Source organism: Argopecten irradians, chromosome 15 (assembly GCF_041381155.1).
Source record: "Argopecten irradians isolate NY chromosome 15, Ai_NY, whole genome shotgun sequence".
Lineage (NCBI taxonomy): Eukaryota > Metazoa > Mollusca > Bivalvia > Pectinida > Pectinidae > Argopecten > Argopecten irradians.
Window position 1 is genome coordinate 5,051,992 of NC_091148.1, and position 19,190 is coordinate 5,071,181.

At 33.0% G+C, this 19,190-nt stretch overlaps 1 protein-coding gene across 1 annotated transcript; it reads left to right on the plus strand.

Moving 5' to 3' along the window:
• Window positions 1-11,447: 11,447 nt before the first annotated feature.
• Window positions 11,448-14,858, plus strand: LOC138309029 (uncharacterized). The gene is made up of 2 exons (XM_069250125.1): window positions 11,448-11,578; window positions 13,751-14,858. The coding sequence occupies exon 2, from the start codon at window positions 13,758-13,760 to the stop codon at window positions 14,337-14,339; it is 582 nt and encodes a 193-aa protein (XP_069106226.1). The 5' UTR covers window positions 11,448-11,578; window positions 13,751-13,757; the 3' UTR covers window positions 14,340-14,858.
• The last annotated feature ends 4,332 nt before the right edge of the window (window positions 14,859-19,190 follow it).

Genomic DNA, 19,190 nt, shown 5'->3' on the forward strand with positions numbered 1-19,190 from the left:
ACCACGTGTGACCCGTTTTGTTGTAGTGGCTCAAAGTTCAAGTTTCGTCGCCAATGTAAAACCCATTGCATATTCAAATTTCACCTAGAAAGACTACGACAAAACAGCAAGTAACGACTTCAATTTATATTTTTTGTTCATTCTTATTTTTCACAGGTATTTATAGCTTGGTCAAATTTTTATGTTACTTCTCAAAACAAAATAACCAAAATAAACTTTATAAAGGTCCACCTAGAAAGATTATGAAATAGCTAAGGGTAACGACTTCAATTAACGTTATTTTATTCACTTTAATTTGTCACATGCATTCATAGCTTGATCAATTTAATTTTTCAAAATATTAAAAACTTTACAAAGGTTACGTTTCTCAGCACGAACATCAGATTAAGTTGTTAATGGATATCCTGAATTATATCAATAGGTGTGACAAGTCAAAGCATAGTTCTGATTCATTGTCATTCACCTACGAAATACAATATCGCACGGCGGCTCACATCTCAGAAAACAACATGTAATCTATGTAATCTTTAGCTTAAAATCCATAAACTAGTGAATATTTATTTATAAACGATTCAGTACAGATATCTAAGAATTATCGACTAGGGCCCAGTTGTTCAAAAGGTAATTATAGGCTAATCACAGTTTAACGACAATTTCCAAATCAAGATTTAGCAAATTCTGGCTATACGAAATTTACAAAATTGTATAAGATTCTTAAGAACATCATTTTTTACCTGCTTGCTGATTTTGCTGAAGATATAATCACAAATTTTGCAGCAAATTAAAAAATGAAAATTTCACTCATCATGTGATTAAGCTAATCATGCTTTGAACAACTGGGCCCAGAGTGCAATGGATTTTGTTATAAATGCTTATATCACAATAAGAGAACTAAAGTTACTAGTGAAAAACAATTCTTAGATACAAGTTCATCTATAGCTAGATTTACATAATAAGGGCTATGGACTCGATTCATGCAACTTCGAAACATCTGTTCGATTTGAGATCTAATTATAATGATCATGCAGTTAAGCTAAGGAATATCAACAGGAAATCTATATAAATATCTTTTTATGAAAACAAAATTCATGACATAGTCCGCCTCATATCAGGTACCTTCGCTCAATTACTATTTTTGAACGTGTCACTAGTACAATTAAACCTGGAGAGCATTTCATCGGATTTATTGTGACGTCATGACTTGATGGGGTCTGAGAACGTCGTAACAAAATCGCAGCTTCCGCGAGAGAAAAAGTATATTTCATATCATATTTTTAGCAAAATCGATATGATGTATGCTGGGATAATACTCTGAAACATTTGGTTTTGTTATATTGATGAACGTTATAAAAAACTAAGATATATAGATAACTCGTACTCGATATATGTTTTTTTGTAACAGGTTTTGAATGCGATGACTTATATGGGTTGTGATATCTCATATCTCATATCTACTATATGTATGCGTTGTACATTTTTTTCCAGATTTGAACATGCTTACATCGTGTATCTGAAAGTCATTGCTATCTCACTTCCTTCGAAGCAAAATTCTTGTTAATGCTATTAAAATAGGCCATCTTTGTTACAGGTGAATTGATACGGATTGAAATTCATCATTAATTCAATAAGACATTAGTTTAAGTACAAAAATACAAAACCAGTCCATAAAATAGTTTTTTTTATCTAAATACCAGGTCTAAGACACTAGAGCACTTTACATGGTATTCTGCATAGCAACATAAATGTAGGGCTATGTACTTGTAAATTCTACTTTGTAACGAATGATCAAAGGTACACTTTAACATCAAACTTTAAGCCACATTACAGTTATAATGTAAAGAGATGACCTTGACATTATGGAGAAGAGCAATGTATGGTTAGCTTAATCTATTTGGCTCAAACTAAAATTACTGCGTAACAATATAGTGGTAACACGTAATCAATATGTATATATAACATTAACATTTTTGTTCTTTCTGCATTCGGTAATTGTAAGCAATATAATTACGTAATAAACAACTGTGTTCTTTACACCATTCCAGCTAACATGCCTTATTTATTTTACTACATGTTGGATAAACTCCAACTTCGATAAGAAAGTTGACAAGTTGTATTTCCGAATGAAAGGCAGGCGTGCCCTTCAGGTTTTCAGCTTAACTGGATTAGTATAATATTGATGATGTAAATAGGCTTATATGTGTATAGAATTTCATTGCATCTTTTTAAGTTTTTGGAAGTTATCAAAAACATGTTTCTTCATTTTAATGGAGAATTATAATATGACGGTTTGTCTAAGAGTATAAAAAGTTTTGTTTTCATTTTTTAATTCAACATTAGTTATGTAGTTATTGTCTCTGTCGCCATGAAAATACGTTATATGTTTTGTTCATCCATCCTTCCCAACCCTCTACACTTGATTTCATGCACAATGTAAAATTGTTAAAGATGGTGACTCGTGCGGATGAACAATCTAAGGAAAAATACGAAATCCAAATAAGAAGAATAAGTGTTATAATCTGTTTATTTCTGGAAAAATATCCTCACACAGACAAACAAACAAGGAATTTTCCAGATGAAATTGATAAACAAACTCAGAAGATTGTTTCCAGATATTGATGTTCATATATCTCTTTAAAAATAGATATTTGACCAAAATTATGGGAAGTACTCGGTAGGTTTGTTTCACAGCGTTTTCAGGGTATTGAGATATGGGTCACACCTCGATAAAGTGTGTGTGTGTGTGTGTACAAACATAACATCCGGGATGATATAAGTCCTTATTTACACATAAAAACAATTAAATGACTTTCTGTTTAAATAAAAATGCTTCGACCTTGGTAGAAATAAAACCAGTGATTATATGATGAGTGTTTTGAGATTCGTGATTCCAACACGAGTGTTTGTAACGTCATACAAAATCAACAGAATCAGAAATAGAATAAGATCTATAGTGTAACTTGTCGAAACCGACTCTATTCCAATTCGGATCCCTCCCTTTCCCGGCTTTACATGTTATACTGTGTATGTATGATGAAAATCTTCACTTTATCAAGTACTTTTTCTTTACGTAGTATTGAAGAGTAATTATCTCTATAATTATATCATTTATTATATGTAATTTCATGAACATATAATAAATTAGATAATATACATGTAATGGTTTATAATTTCTTCAGCAATAATAGATTGATATAAACTTTGTAAGATACATGTTAGTATCGTGATTGCAGTATAATGCGATGGCGAAATTATGCTAGAGTATTTTACTAGCGCGCATATAGTATAGTGTTACTGTAAAACCACATCGTCGTCATCGCTATTTTCAGCATTCGTGAATACTGACCACCGTGTGTACATTTTACATTTTATCAAAATATTCACGAAACTTATAGAATCGCGTTAGAGCCCTCTTGTGAAATACGCGGTAGTTTTTAAGATTAGTAAACAGTACTAAAGAAACGGAATATAGTACTAGGCTTACCTTGTGTAGCCGCGGACTACTCTGACATCACAAGACCACGTGACCACCTAGCTCATTATCTCTGAACCGTAGTCGACACTACCCGTAAATCACGACCAAAACCGACCGATAGCGCTAAAAGCTAATCGATTCTTTGGGTGGGACTTAATTTTTCGTTAATCCAAAGCAATATCCTGACGTATTATAAAAAAAAATGTGGCTGCACAAATCCTTTAAACATGCTCTTCGATATTGCCTACATCGAAATACATGTACATCATTCAGGTTTTTTTTTGTTTTGTTTTTTTTGTTTCCATTTGCGCTCTTACGTGAGGAATGTCGTAGCGACGTTGATTACATGTGATTCATTCTAGTCGAAACATATTTTAGAATTGGTTATAAGATCGTTATTCATATTTGATGATCTAACTTGGTTTGTATGTGAAAATATGCGAAGATATTTCGACCTTGAAATTCTAACACACAGAATCGACGATTAAGCGAAAGGAACCACCAACCGTAGTGTCAAGAGAATGAGATTAGGACACCTAGGCTATATACAAATACCCATACACTAGTATTACTGTAACCGCACCTGGTGGCATGTGATCTCAGTAGCTTATGAAATATCTTCAGGAGAAGGTTCGGGTGTTTTATAACAAGCTAATCCATTGCTTATATAATCAGATTTTTTACATAACCTATATAACTACAGATTGAATATACCGGATGCACAGCGTTTTAGATTGCTTTATATATCGAAGCGTTTAATCTAACTGATACGAGTAAATGTAATATATCCAATGTATTAAGGATTAATGACGAAAATGCGCTGACATGACATCAATGCATTGTTCTCTGTACTAATGAGTATTGTATCTTATCCACAAGAACTCGGATTTTTTTTATACATATTGTTCATATTACATATACAGTCAATAACCTTAATACACAGCGCGAATTATGTTGAAATAAGTCGTTTGGGACCCCTTAGAAATAAATGGTCTTATTACGAAGCTGATCTTATACAGGAGTGGTCGCTAAGGCAGGTTTTACTGTATACTTTTCTCCATATCTGGGCTCTGGGTTCGAATCCCGTGTTGTAAGTTGTATAAATAAATTACAAATATATTTCATGATTGTTTTCATTTTAGTGTCGCATTATAATTTTGAAAAAAATGGAATGGAAGTTGCATAATTAGTTACAGATATACTTCATGCATACTTGATTTCATTATCGCGTCTGAGAAGATGGAAAACAAGAATCTGATTGACATTTTAAGGCGATATTGTGATGAATAAATCAAATGTATTTGTTAAATTCTTTGCCTCTTTGCTATATTTGTTTGGCTGACGAAATCGCTGTATTTGAGGTTTTATAACCACACTTTGCCCGGAGCACTTCTCTGAACCATGCAATACACCACGTATTATCACGATCTTGAGCTCAGGCATATAATATGATATTATATACCTCGGATTATCATTACCAGTCGTTTATAAGATAAGGAGTATTTTTCCCGCAGTGTCATCTACCATTGAATCAACAAAATAACTTTCTTTTGTTTTAAACAATCATCTTTTGATGTATATTTTATATTTCCTGTGCTTGTTATCTGTTCTATAAAAATGCAGATTATATAAAACTTATCTTAAAAAAATGCTTAAATTATTACATTGTTTCCAGTAACAAAAGAATACTTTTACAGTATGACTTGTCAAAACCGACCCTTGTTAATCTGGATTACTGTGTATTCCGGTGTAATTATATGACATTTTCTTCTTTAATTAAAACTTCTATAACCAGGAAACCTGGCTACACTGACCAAATATACTGGTCCAAGTGATATCGGGTTTACGCAGGTTAAATTGCATTTTGAAATTAATTATTTTAGCTACGAATTCATCATTACATATAAGTATATTTATATGCATGTTTGGAAAGGGTTTATTTTTAAGTTGTATAAAACCTATGTCCAATCATCTTTGCCCAATTCCAAAAAAGCAAATATGTTTAAAAATCCATTCCTAATAATTTCCAACGTATAAATAACATTTTAGACAATGATTAAATAAACACTTTAAAAACACAAGTGATGCATTAATCACTTCGCCGTACACAATAGATCCTTTCCAGTTATTACACACTGATGTTAACACCTATGTTAATGATCATAGAAACTATTCGGGTGCTACAGCAAACATGACTAATTTCAACACTTATGGTTTTAACAACAGAACATTCCAGCGTTTCATACTAGTATAATCCATATATAAAGTTTAAATCATCATGATAAATTTCTAGCTAAAACATATATATTGCTGTAAACAAACATTACTTCGCGTGCAATTTATTTTCGTAAATTAAACGATCAGGGTCAATTTGCGGAATTTTATCTCCGCGCTTTGATTTCTTAGAGAATTCTTACACAATTAAATTTTAAAATATCTGCATTTAATGTTAAATTCGCAGAACTTTGAAATGATCATAGCGAAATTTTTCAAAAAAGAAAGTTGGTTAACAGTATATGTTGTTTGCTACTAGTCTGAACAATGAAAGTACTCGCTATCCATGCAGCATCTATAACTAAATTATGATATATGTTATACACCGTTTTAAGAATAAATGGAGATACATGATATAGGGCATTGCCCGAATGAAATGTTTCAGAACAATATTTATTTCCAAAATATTACCAATATTCGTTTATGTTATCAACTTAAATATTATATTAACTCTTAAATATGTTTTCTTTCCTAAACAATTAAAGTGAATAGTCGGGCAAAGAAAACCAGTCTAAATGCGTTCATTGGCCTTCCAAAAGTTCTCACATATTAATAGGACGGTCAAGTTCTGCTTAGTTTCGCAGTTCTGACCATTAAAGTAAAGAAAAGTTGAAAGCATTGAAATTGAGGCTGCGTGGAAATGTAACCACAGACGTTAGTGAGCCGGGAGGACGTTTTAGAATTCCCATACTTTAAATTAATTTTTTCGTACGCAGACAGATTTTGACGAGAAATTTTATTTTTCTATTTCATAAGAAATAATAATGGATACATTCACACCATTTCACCAACTTTAGCCATCCTTGCCCGACTGTTCATTTTAATGAGTAAAACGTCGATAAAAAAGTCTTTGCTAAAGCAGTTGCTTTATTTTCTTTTCCCCAAAGGAAGCCAGGCTTACTTCCAATGCTTTACTAATCAAGATATGTATTCATTGAATTGATAACATATATAAAAAAAACTTGTTTGATCATAAACTTTGAAATTAGAAATGCAATGATTCATTTGTAATACCAAATCGTATTTCATGCAAAAATAAGTATCAATACAAAAACAGTACAGATGTCTCACAAGATAACTGAACAAGTGATGATATCATAGCTAGTAATCAATTTTAATTGTTCGTTAAAATGTTCACATATCCATTTCTCAGGAAATTCTGTTCTGACTCAACTCATTTGGTAGTGTGTTACGTCAGTTCTGAGAACATGTGCACTCCCACATATGTGATCGGTCAAATTTTCCATTACGATATCCATGCTCATAACCAAAATATTCCATTGTGGAACGTGTGATGAGTATAGTCAATTACAAGTTAGTGTTGTTTCGAACTAATGATATTTAGACTTAAATAATATTTTTCAATCTTGAATACATAAAGTTGTTTAATTCAAAGAACATGAAAGATATGATTTTTTTCGGTTATTTGTTTATTATTTCCTCATTTATTTGTTTAGATTTTTTTCAGTTTCTTACTTTGCCATTTTGAAATGTTACTCTACGGAATCAGGTGACATACTCGATACTCTGGGGGTATCGCTAAACACTTTATTTCTATATGAATGTCACTAATTTAATCTTTTTTACTTCCATCTTTAGACTTTTTAAGTTCCCCATTTCTTTCCCTTCATTACTAAGTTCTTATCATCACAGCTCAAAACCATTTGACTTTATTTTTTTTTTACTTTTTCCCCCCAACATCTTTGTGTTAATACATATAGGCTATGCACAATGTTACAAATGTATTGTCATCTATTTTTATTATATGATGAGAAGGGGGCTATGTATAAGTGCACTAGTACTTCTGATCATCATATCAATATTACTATTTTATTATATTGTACATCTCCCCATTAAATTAAATATATTTCAAACATGTATTTTTACTTATTTAGAACTGATAAAACTCTTATCTTTTTTGAAATATATATGTATGCCCTTATATATAATTTTGATGCGCATATACCAGGAATCATATTTACTTCAAAGAACACTTTCGTTGATACTGAGGCGACACCTATATGTGAATTAGCGTTTAACACCAGTTGTTATTCGTTAAAATACACAAAAATGTCGTCTAGAACATAACTTTGAAATGTCACTATGTTACAATTTTATGTTTTTTGATAAATATTTGACAAGTTTGACATTTGTGTCAGAGTTATGATTCTGAGTAGACAGTCACCGAATTGTCGCCGTCCCCCTAAGCAAAACAGTCGGTACCAGAAATGGTGCGGTAGAGCTTGTTTGTTTGTTTATCTAAGTAAACAAATATTTCTGTATATTAGGTCGATTCTGTTATTGTCACCCATCTTCCGTTACTATATATGGTATTCCCATGCATTCATCTCGTAATTTAAACTTTCCATTGACTAGACTCTTGTTTGGGACTTTAGATATGTCTATTTGGTGGAAGTCGAATGACGTGATGTTAATGCGCAGGTTGGGTGGTCGAATGGAAGTGAAACATTTTTAAAATCCACATTTTAGTGGACTTGGTTTGTGTTTATTGTCATGAGGCATTTTAAATAATTCGAAATGATATTCATGGTAAGACAAAAAAAAAATATTTTGTATTGTAATTGCTAGCATCAATAAATTCATATGAATGAATGCCAGATTTGGTTTTAAATTATGTTCGTGGTAAGCCGCATAGGAAAAAAAGAGTGTGTATTGTAATTGAAAATATCAATTAATTCATATTTCATTGAATAAAAGTCATGCTTGGTTTTAAGTTATATACTTGGTACGCCCGCAGAGAAAAATATTTTTATATGTAATTGAAGATAACAAAAATAAACAAATGTCAGTGAATTAAATACTTCCCTAAAGAAGGGAACAGTTTTCTAACAAAACATCGACCTACAGTCAATTGCCAAATAAGGGCATTGACCGCTAAGTGAGGTGAATAGCATTAGTTCAGACACATAGACCTTTCGGTCATCGTGGCCTCGGAAATGAATGAATGAATGAATGATTGATTGAATGAATGAATGAATGAATGAATTAATTAATGAATTAATGAATGAATGAATGAATGAATGAACGAACACATGAATGAATGGATGAATGAATGAATGAACGAATAAATAAATAAATATATAAATAAATAAATAAATAAATAAATCACTCAATAAATCAATCAATCACTTTACACATGAATATATAATTCAATCAATAAATCGATAAATCAATCAGTCAATCAATCAATTAAACAATCCATGAACGAATCAATTACATAATTATCTAATAATATATAAACATATTCAAATACTATTCGTGGAAGTATACAGTACACACGACAACTTGTCTGCAATATGTAGCATATAACACATTAAACGATCAATGCTAACATAGATTTTCAATACAGAAGTGAGCTGCAAATCGCCTTCACCTTCGTATTACACATACACTATAAGGTGTGTATCGAAACACCAGTACAGGTAAATGTGTAACCACATAAGACTGTTTGTATGATCAGGTAACACTGACACACCTGGCGTGGATACCTGTAGTTTATTGATATAGGTGAGGCCATACAGGGTGGTCGTATGGATTTGGTGACGACCATTCCTAACGGTCAAAACTACGTCAGTTCCCAATGCTTAGATAAGGAAAAAGTATGTGAATTTCCCATCTTGATCCCACTATGAGTATGGAATTGACAAGACATATTGGAATGATAGGGATTATTGATTTTAAACAAAGACAAATCATTTTGGGTTTTTTTAATAACAAAAATCATCCAAAACAATTTAATTTTCAAAAGTGACGGGCTACTCAGACTAAAAATTCTGACACAAATGTCAAATTAGTCAAATCTTTGACAAAACGTATAATTGTAACACAATGACATTTTAAAGTTATGTTCTAGACAACATTTCTATATATTTTAACGAAAAACAAAATATATTTTAATACGTGTAATCCTGTAAATTGTGTATGATACGATGTAAAAAAATATAATCAATGGGTCGTCAATGACGTCATAAAAAACGTCACGAACTAGCTGACGTCACATGCATTACCTGTCAAAGCATAATCATGATAAAATGTAACCGTTTTAATTATTAGGTTTTATATATAATTTTAATATTATGTTTCACATAGATCCTAATTTGAAGGAGAAGACTTCGATAGCATATGCCTGATGTCTATTGACAATTTATATATTTTTGTCGATAAAATATTTGAAAATTGAAATTGAAATAAGATTTTACAATAGGATACAAGACAAATTTATGTATTATGGAAGGGACAAGTATAGATTTAGCCTGTTCGCCAATCCATTTGTTAATTACTACTTTTTAGTTTCACCTAATGTAATTATACTGCCTATTTGCCATATACTATTTTTGAAATTGAAAACATACATTGTACTAATATAAATTACCTAAATCAATAGTTGATAAGTAGCAGTATATATAGGAAATTTTCTTCAGCATAACAATCATAGATAATGTCCAAACTAGACCTGGGGACGGTGATGATAAATTCATTCTTGCGTGCTGATGCGTATGTCAAGCTGTACGTCTGTCTAGAATGCTTAATGAAGAATTCACGTTCTTCTGTCAGTCTGATATGTACATATATTGTAGACGTCAGAATTTTCTCGCTAGCTATCAGTCTACTGACATCAACACACAGTCAAGACTTTCTCAGAAGTTTAGTCTCTATTTTCATTTTCAATTTACGTTTCATTTGTTTTAATCTCATTTTAAACTATATCATTTTTTAATCGGTTATACAGATAGAAGTGTGTGATGAGTGCTACAGAGAGAGGAAAAATACGTTTTTCATCGATTGAATACTCACTTGTATAAATCTCATTTTAAAGAAGTTGATCATTTTTTTCACTCAGTTAGAGTGCGAGATGAAAAAAAAACCCAAAAAAAACAGGTAAAATATATCCAGTATATATACCGATAGGGATATGTAATAAGACGGAGAGAGGTAAATTACATTTTTTATTGATTGAATATTCCTTTTCAAAGAAAAGAAACCGGGTGAGTTATTCTTTATTGGTAAACGGTGCCTATATTTAACCCTTGCGAACTTTTAAAAATACTGTTTTATTAAAATAACGGAACTTTATACTTAATTGATATTTCTCTTACCATCCTCCGTTTATCTTTCTGAATTAAACTCTAACCAATCAACCTCATCAATGCATTAATGGATGAATTTAGATAGAACAGCTAATTGATATCCCGCATTTAACTTCCTATATTTAATGTTTAACGGCATAGGTAGGTGATGGATAAATCAAATTCAGATTGTATACACTGACTATCTTTAAATTTAGATAATTAAAACAATTTTACGTCGCAATCATATGCACTGACAAGGCCATATAAATGAAATATACTTTAATAAATAATCCAAATATATGAAATTATAATTGTTAATTGAATTACCATAATATCTGCACGGTATACCGAAATAGAATCAGGGAAACTTTTCCATGTGGTGCATCAATCTGCCAATGGCAGAACATTATTCCTCTGATACGGCTAAAATGCATCCTTACGGTACAATTATGGCCTGATTAATTTGCATAAATGCATATATGTCTGAACTTCGAATTCATCGACCAATCAGATTTATGGCCTAGTCTGTCTGATATGTGTTGCTGTCTCGCGCCGACTTGGCGAAGCTCCAGCATACTGTCTGTGTGTTCAGTGACGTCACGCTCACGGTATATAAACAAGCTGACTAGCTGACAGAATCAGAAACAACTTAAACTGTCGTGGATATACCACCTATACCATTACATACTGTGCAAGGATTTTACTATTTTATCTATCATAACAACATACTTTTCTCTTTAACGTAAGTATACAATTTTATATATTACTTTCAATCTTTTATTGCTAAATTTATGTATTTGATAACATATTGCATTTAAGATTTTAGTGCATTTAGATTCTTAAGGAATTTTTACTTTCATTATAGAACAACATTATTATGACTCATTGGCACATGTGTGTATTTTGATTATCATTAATTCCAAGTATTTTCGTACACGTCAACATTGTTATCGAACACATTTATGACTCACTATCAGATGTAACAGGGCAACATGCATGAGAAGCTGAAACACACGTGTAGTTAAACTGATGCAATTGGCTGATTTTATTACAAGTTACATAAAATCAATTGATCCGTGACGTTTCAGTTTTCCTACTGACACGGGTGTATTAGTCATATCTTTAAGCTTGCTCGATGTTTTCTCTCTTGAATCAGTGAACAAGAATACATTAGATAAGCTTTGTAAACAATGCCTGTGTTGTACACTGGGTCGGGACCGCTATAGCGCTGGGACAATCTACCTTTGGGTATACATTAGTACTGCAGGCTATGCATTCGATATGATTGACAATGGTATTGTTTCTTTAGCCTTTCTATATGTACTACTGATGCCTTAATTACTCTTAATTAATTCTAAGTAGCTTAATTAGTTACTTAGGTCAGGCTTATACTACACGCAGTATACGTTGGAGCTACACCCATAATGAATATAAGAGAATATTTATTACTACTTGATAATTTACATACTACTTCATATTAAAATGATACAAATTAAAACAAATGAGTATAGTTTAAACAACAAGTGCAATAATCATTGGAATTAAACAATAAATGTAATTTTCATTAAAATCTCATATTGATTTTTTAATGGTTGCTCGGCTAGCTTATTGACCTCAAACAAGTCTATAATTCGTTACATCATCTTTCCCATCGACGTGACGGCAGATTTAACGTTTCATTGATGCAATCTGACCACATTTATAACTCTAGTGTTAAACCCATATATCTACCAACTAGACGTATTTGCGGTTAATTGGAGTGGCGCGTGCTCTCGTTCTACCTGAGGCAAATTTACCTGAGAGTGTGGACATGCAAAAGACATAAATGACCAGTGGGCAGTTTATTAATGTCCGGTTTGACAGCTGAAATGGGGTCCGTCTCACGATGTTAAACGAGTTTGGGAGATCGATAGCTAAGACATGATAGTTAATGTTACCGTAATGATGGAATCATATTAACTGTTGTTGTAGGAGTGACACTTCCAATGTTTTGCTGACTCAGCATATCTACTGACTACAGAACACAAACAAAAGTGCATTGTCATATAACGTTAACAAATTAATACTGATTATTTCAATTACAAAGAGTTATGCTCAGAAAAAAAACCATTGCTTACTAGTAAATTCATAAATAAAGATCTCACTATTCAATATGCATGCGTGAAAATATTTACATTATGTAACTTGCGCAACATTATAAAAATAATCGCTTAGAATATAACTTGTTACCTGTGGTGAAGATGGACTAATGACACTATATTTGTGTTTACATAACTATAAACTTAATTCTTTAACTATATTTAGATACTACCATAATTGAAAACACATTTCATGAATGTACTTTAAACGATTAGACTGACAGACATGTTCAGGGCCGTTAACCACTGGAGTGATTCCAGGTTAACACGCTAAAGTTAAACACTGATTATCAAAGCTCCTTTCAATCTGCTTACAATAAAACCGTCTTATCAACAATAGTTTTTTTAAAGCATTTAGTTTATATAAGTTTTATAAGGACAATCGAGGACAGGGAAACCCATGGGTCGGTTTAACAACTGTAAAATTTGAAATAAACAACGTCATTGATCAATGTGGTAAACAGCGTGTATTGGTGTAATGCTGAAGTATCAGTGTATAAACATATCGCTTTAGCAATACACTGCAGTATAGGCAACACGAAACGCGAGGTCAGGTATAAAGCCTAAGCATATTGTTGGCAGTCAAAATATACACACAGGCAAATGAGCTTTAGGTTTTATGTTTTCTTAAAAGCAATACCATTTAAAACATTTCTGTTTTCTTAGCTACAGAGTCGAATGACCTATGATTAGTGTTTGTTAGAAAAAAATATATTGTTGTACTGACAAACCTATGATACAGAATACTAATGTTTTGATTTTTTTATATGTTACAGGTAAATTATGCTGCTGAAAGACGAGAAAGTGAGCATGAACTGCCTTCCAATGGTGGGCGCCCTACAGACCGGCCGAGCCGTGATTATCGATTACATGACTGATCGTCAACTCACGCAGACCTACTGCATGATACAAGAAGCTGCACAGAACAGCGAGGGTTACGGAATGGACGAATTCGATTCTGAAAAAGACTTCCGAAGGGAAATTGATGGAAGTGACTGTTTTGCTATTATGTGCAAAGAAAGTGGAGACATGATTGCAGCTTTCATAATTGCAGTCAGTAAATTTTATCGCGGTCCATCAGGTGTGGCTGATCCATTCGTGATCGTGAAAAGATCCGAAAGACAACAAAGACTTGGCGAGTTTGCTTTACGGACGGCTATCGACTTCTCTTGTAGACTCGGTTACGTGGCTATGTATGTGGATACGTTCTCCAACAACGTTGCCATCCAAAGAATTGTCGAGAAGATCGGAGGTTTCAGTCGTGTCGGCTTCCTGCCCATGGGCGGTCGACTTAACAATGGGGAGATGGTGGGGTCGCTGATTTACTACAGGGACTTGACTGTCAGCCTCGTCAACTTGACGTGATCGCCATGCCCGCACCTTGTCCAAACAACTCAAGGTTGATCACAAGAGATCACCAAACAAATGGCTGGTTCGAACTGGAGTCAATCAAATTGACGCCTACGCGACTCCGCTATTGCCTGAACGGGCCGACGAGCTTTACATTCCTGTGACGCTACTGCAGAAACAATATACATGCACGTACTTTCATCTACGTCATGTGTCATCAATGTGTCATGAAAGCTTGTCAAATCTCACAACCGAAATGGGACCAAACGAGAGAACTCTTTGTCCTACTTACGAACTGAATTTCATCAGAACAAAGTGAAACGCGCGTGCAATGCACGTGAAATGTGTTACAGTGACAGTAATGCTGATGCTAATTATAAAAGTGATCAATATATTAAAAAATGAACATTGTTATTATTTTCAAATGGTGCCATTCAGTCAAAGTTATTTTTATAATGAATTTTTGCGTTCATTTTGATTAATATACATATGTTGACTTTGATTTTTATTGATTATTAAACGAATGAAAATGAATTTATTGAATTATAGTCATATTTCCTATGCTTTACCTCTCTGACTTGTACGATTGAAACGTAATAGATTTGATGCGTTCGAATTTTAGCGCAAGTATGACATTTACATATCTGTTTTGAGAATGGTTTAAATAATGAAACCATCGTTTTGAAAATGCTAAAAAATGCGAAAAAGCGCTAAAGTTTTCTAACCTTTGAAGCATTTACGTTTTCAGCATCATTGATTCATTGATTCAGCAAGGGTATTCTACTATGATAAAATTATGTAGCTTATCAAAGACGAAAGCAGGTTAAAAAATCTAATCAGGATGCAAAGGACTAGATATGGTAAGGGTCATCTATGGCCCCCAAATCCGCTATTTTTCAAAGTCTGTTATTTTAAGATGTTATTCTTGCATTTCAAATATTAACTACATACCGGACATATTTGATAGTGCTATAAGGTAATATAGCAATTCTTGTTGCCATGGCAACCATTTTATTATGCATAAATTATGCAAAATGTGAAAATTTCATCAAAATTGGCATTTTTTTATGCAGTTTTTCATCTAGTTAACATAGAGCGCATTCTAGAACAAACTTTATATTTCTCGAAATGATGTATTTTTCGAGTCTGCTAATTCTCTTAAAATATAAAGTTTGTTCTAGAATGCGCTCTATTGCTTTTAAAAGAAAAACTATCAAAATATATGCCAAAATTGACAAAATTTTCATTTGCATAATTTATGCAAAGTTACCATGGTTATATAGCAAAAACATACTTTCTGTCAACAAAAACATCATTAAGTTTTTATCAGGGGTGTATTCAATATTTCAAACGCGGAAACTTAATTTCTAAATACTTAATTTAAAATTTGGTAGATTTAGGGGCCAAAAAGAGCCATTATCATATCTAGTCCTTCAAAAGGAAATATTTGCCTCAGCTTCATTTAGGAAGTCGTTTAGGGATCGCTTGAGAGAAGAAACCACAAGACACAGAACACCTCGAACCAGCTTTTAGTTCTGTAAAGCATACATTGATTGCATATTAATTATGTTTACAGCAAGTTTTAAAGGAGATTTTGCATGATGCAAAATACTGTTTTTATGACAATGTTTTACGTAAAATCGAAATAAACACGTTCAAAGAGGTCAACGCATTTTTTAAAATAGACTTGATCGATGCCTTGAGAAATATATTCATGCGTGCATAAAAAAGACACAGAATTTAGTTTATCATGCGTCCATTGGATCTAAATTTCATAATCAGGTATTTAATTAACCGACGAAGAAAATATAAATCATGGATCTTTTTATGAAAACCATTCTTACCAAAGTATTGCATAACAAACTGCACGGATTTGTTGATGTAACAAATAACAACATGTGACCTTTGAACTCCGTTTTATCGATGACGTCATTTGTCAATCGCCTGTCGCTGATTAAGTCACTGCCTGACGAAGTTGAAAGCTAGTGGTTAGAAGATAAACATACCACTGACCTTGACCCATGCCGTTAACAGATAATCGTCAAGGTCGTATAGATGCCAGAGTCAGCTTGGATTTTAAAGTAAATCACCTTTGTAGCGATATGAATTGATTGATTGATAATCTAAACAAAAGACATGGGTCATACGTTTGATAAATGCTTACACGCTCAGCAAAACATCAACACATTAGGTTAGAATCTTTTTATTGTCGATATCATTCAAGGCCTAAGCAGCCTTTTATGAGTTTCGGACATCATTGGACTTGCGAGGATGCATCGTATTCAACACACCTTCGCATTTCGGAGGAATGAGGGTCATGATGAAAAGACAACGGTGCATTGAAAGATAAAACAACAACAATTATTTATATAAATAACAATACTAATAACAAATAATAATGTCATTTATTTTAATTGCAATGGTTATTAATTTATCTTAAGGTAATATATATCCGACAAACTTTCATTATATGAATTAATTAATTGTTTTGCTATATCATAGCTTCTGCATTTTATCTATGCAAATGGGGCGTTGCGGTTGCCCAGTGTATGAGTCCTAAGGTATTACCACAATAATTAAATACCACGTCGAGGTACTGATCGCTTGTCGGTCAATGGTTTTACTCCGGGTAATCAAGATTTCCACCACCTATACCTCTGGGCCTTCCATTAAAGACCCCGCTGTTTCTTAATCTTAGGTGTGAACAAGGGGACATCACTCGTATTATAAAACACCATGAAAACACATTGTTTATGTAAATACAGGTTAAAAACATCAACACAAAAACTGTATATTTTTCACGTCTGTGTTTTATGGCCGAAATAGGTATCTAGAAAACTCTAGAAAAACCTATTATGTTTCACTATCGATCTCCTTTCTGAGCTGCAAAACTTCCGTAATTTGAATCCGTAGATTTGTCCTTTAGTATTATCGTCTCGATGCCAGCATTCAGACATACCTGTTGTGAATGTTGTGGGGACCAAGGTTAATAAGCTTATCACATGTCTGGGGCATATTAGCAGTGAATACCAACATGCAACTGTGCCTTGGTATCGCGTTTATGTGCGATGCATTGTGTAGATATTTATACAATAGCTTCCTGGTGAGATGACTATAGGGATGCCTGTGTAACTGGAACAGCGTCTCCAGTACAGTAGATACACGGGAATGACAGCGGATGAAAGAAAGCAAGTTCGGCAATGAAATATTACTTCTGCCAGGCTGTACATTTTAACTTTGGAATTCGATACCCATAGTAATTTGGATGACTATAAGGCTTAACGTAGCTTTTCGTGGTAGATTTCATCATTTTTTTTTATTCATTTCTCGTAGATAAATTCTACTTTATTTATACATATTATGCCAGACTGTACACTTCTTTGTTGCATTGTTCAATACATCACGTTTTGAAACATATTTATAAATCCTGTTTTTCTCCTCCGAAAAAAACATATAAAATGCCCCATAAGCTATTCAGTGTTTCCCCCAAATAAGCATCAGATCCACCAAATGTATCTTTTACTATTGGTCCTATGCAATAACATGTTATACGTTTTACCATGGAGCTGCATTTATCTCAATGTTTGTTAAGATGTCAAGCCATATTACCATAAGCCCTCCATCTCGAATCCGATGTGGGGCAGTTTTCAGGTACTGATTACTGGTCGGTAGTTTTTCTGCGGGCACTCCGTTTTTTCTCTACCATCAGACTTGGGACGTATTTACAAGTACATGACCCTGGCTCTTAATAGGATGTATAAACAAGGTTTCAATCGCCTTCAATACTGTTGCATCCGGTTTTCTTCAACCTGTCACGTCGTTACATGACCCTGGCAGTTCATAGGACATATTTTTTCAATACTTTTTTTGTCATTTTATCATCGATGAGTCTTCTAACAGTATGAACACCAGACGGAGTTATCATGTTTCCAATCGCCTGCTTACCAAGCAGCATGTAGCAACGTCTCGAGCTCGCAAACATAAGTTTGTCTTATTCAATGTCGTTGCAAACTTCTTTGCATTTGGTTTTGTTTCACGTCATTTCAGTGAACTGTCGACTTGCACAAAGCATAAATTACATCCGTTCAATACATGACGAAATATGAAGAAGAAAAATAGTAAATGGGTTTTATGAAGAAATACCCGCATATGAAATTTAAATCCGATATACTAAGAAATAGTGTCTCATATGCGATAAAATCTTTTTGAAACTGAAATAAGAATTCCATTTCCGTCAAGGGTACTGAGAGGCAGTTTTGGTCGTATTCGCAATTATATTTTTCTGTTATCTCTAGTGCTACCACAAATGATTTGCAACCTGACACATATTTGGTCATTGTTTTTTTTTTATGCAGCAAGTCCTCAAGTCCGCAATTATTTCAACTACATTTGTTTGTTTTCATTGGTGTTTATAAACGTACAAAGTTGTCGCACTTTAGCTTCTATTGATATACATTATATTTGGTTTGATGTGTTGTCGATAACGGTGTTTTTCATCCAGACGTTAATGTATGTTACTGTCTGTTAGAACTCGGTGAAATCTATTCACACTCTTTACTAATATCGACTTTCGTTGCCACGTCTCGAATTTCGAAAACACGAGATCGAGTTCTGTATTTTTTTAATCTATTGTTGTGGGTGATGATCCTACAGATAAATCTTAAAAAAAAAGAATATTATGTGTCGTATTAATCTTTCGACATGGTTTTAATATCTCAGATGTCGGGAAACGAACACAGCGTAATCCGATACCATACTAAATAACCGATATCAACACAATAACATTAAATTCATACGGGTATAAAACTACAACCCGTGTTCCTTTGAAATATGTTAAACAAGGTATTTGTCACGCAGATGATGGAG

Bases quoted from the DNA above. Each gene is read 5' to 3' on its own strand.
- LOC138309029 (XM_069250125.1), top strand. From the start codon at position 13,758: ATGCTGCTGAAAGACGAGAAAGTGAGCATGAACTGCCTTCCAATGGTG.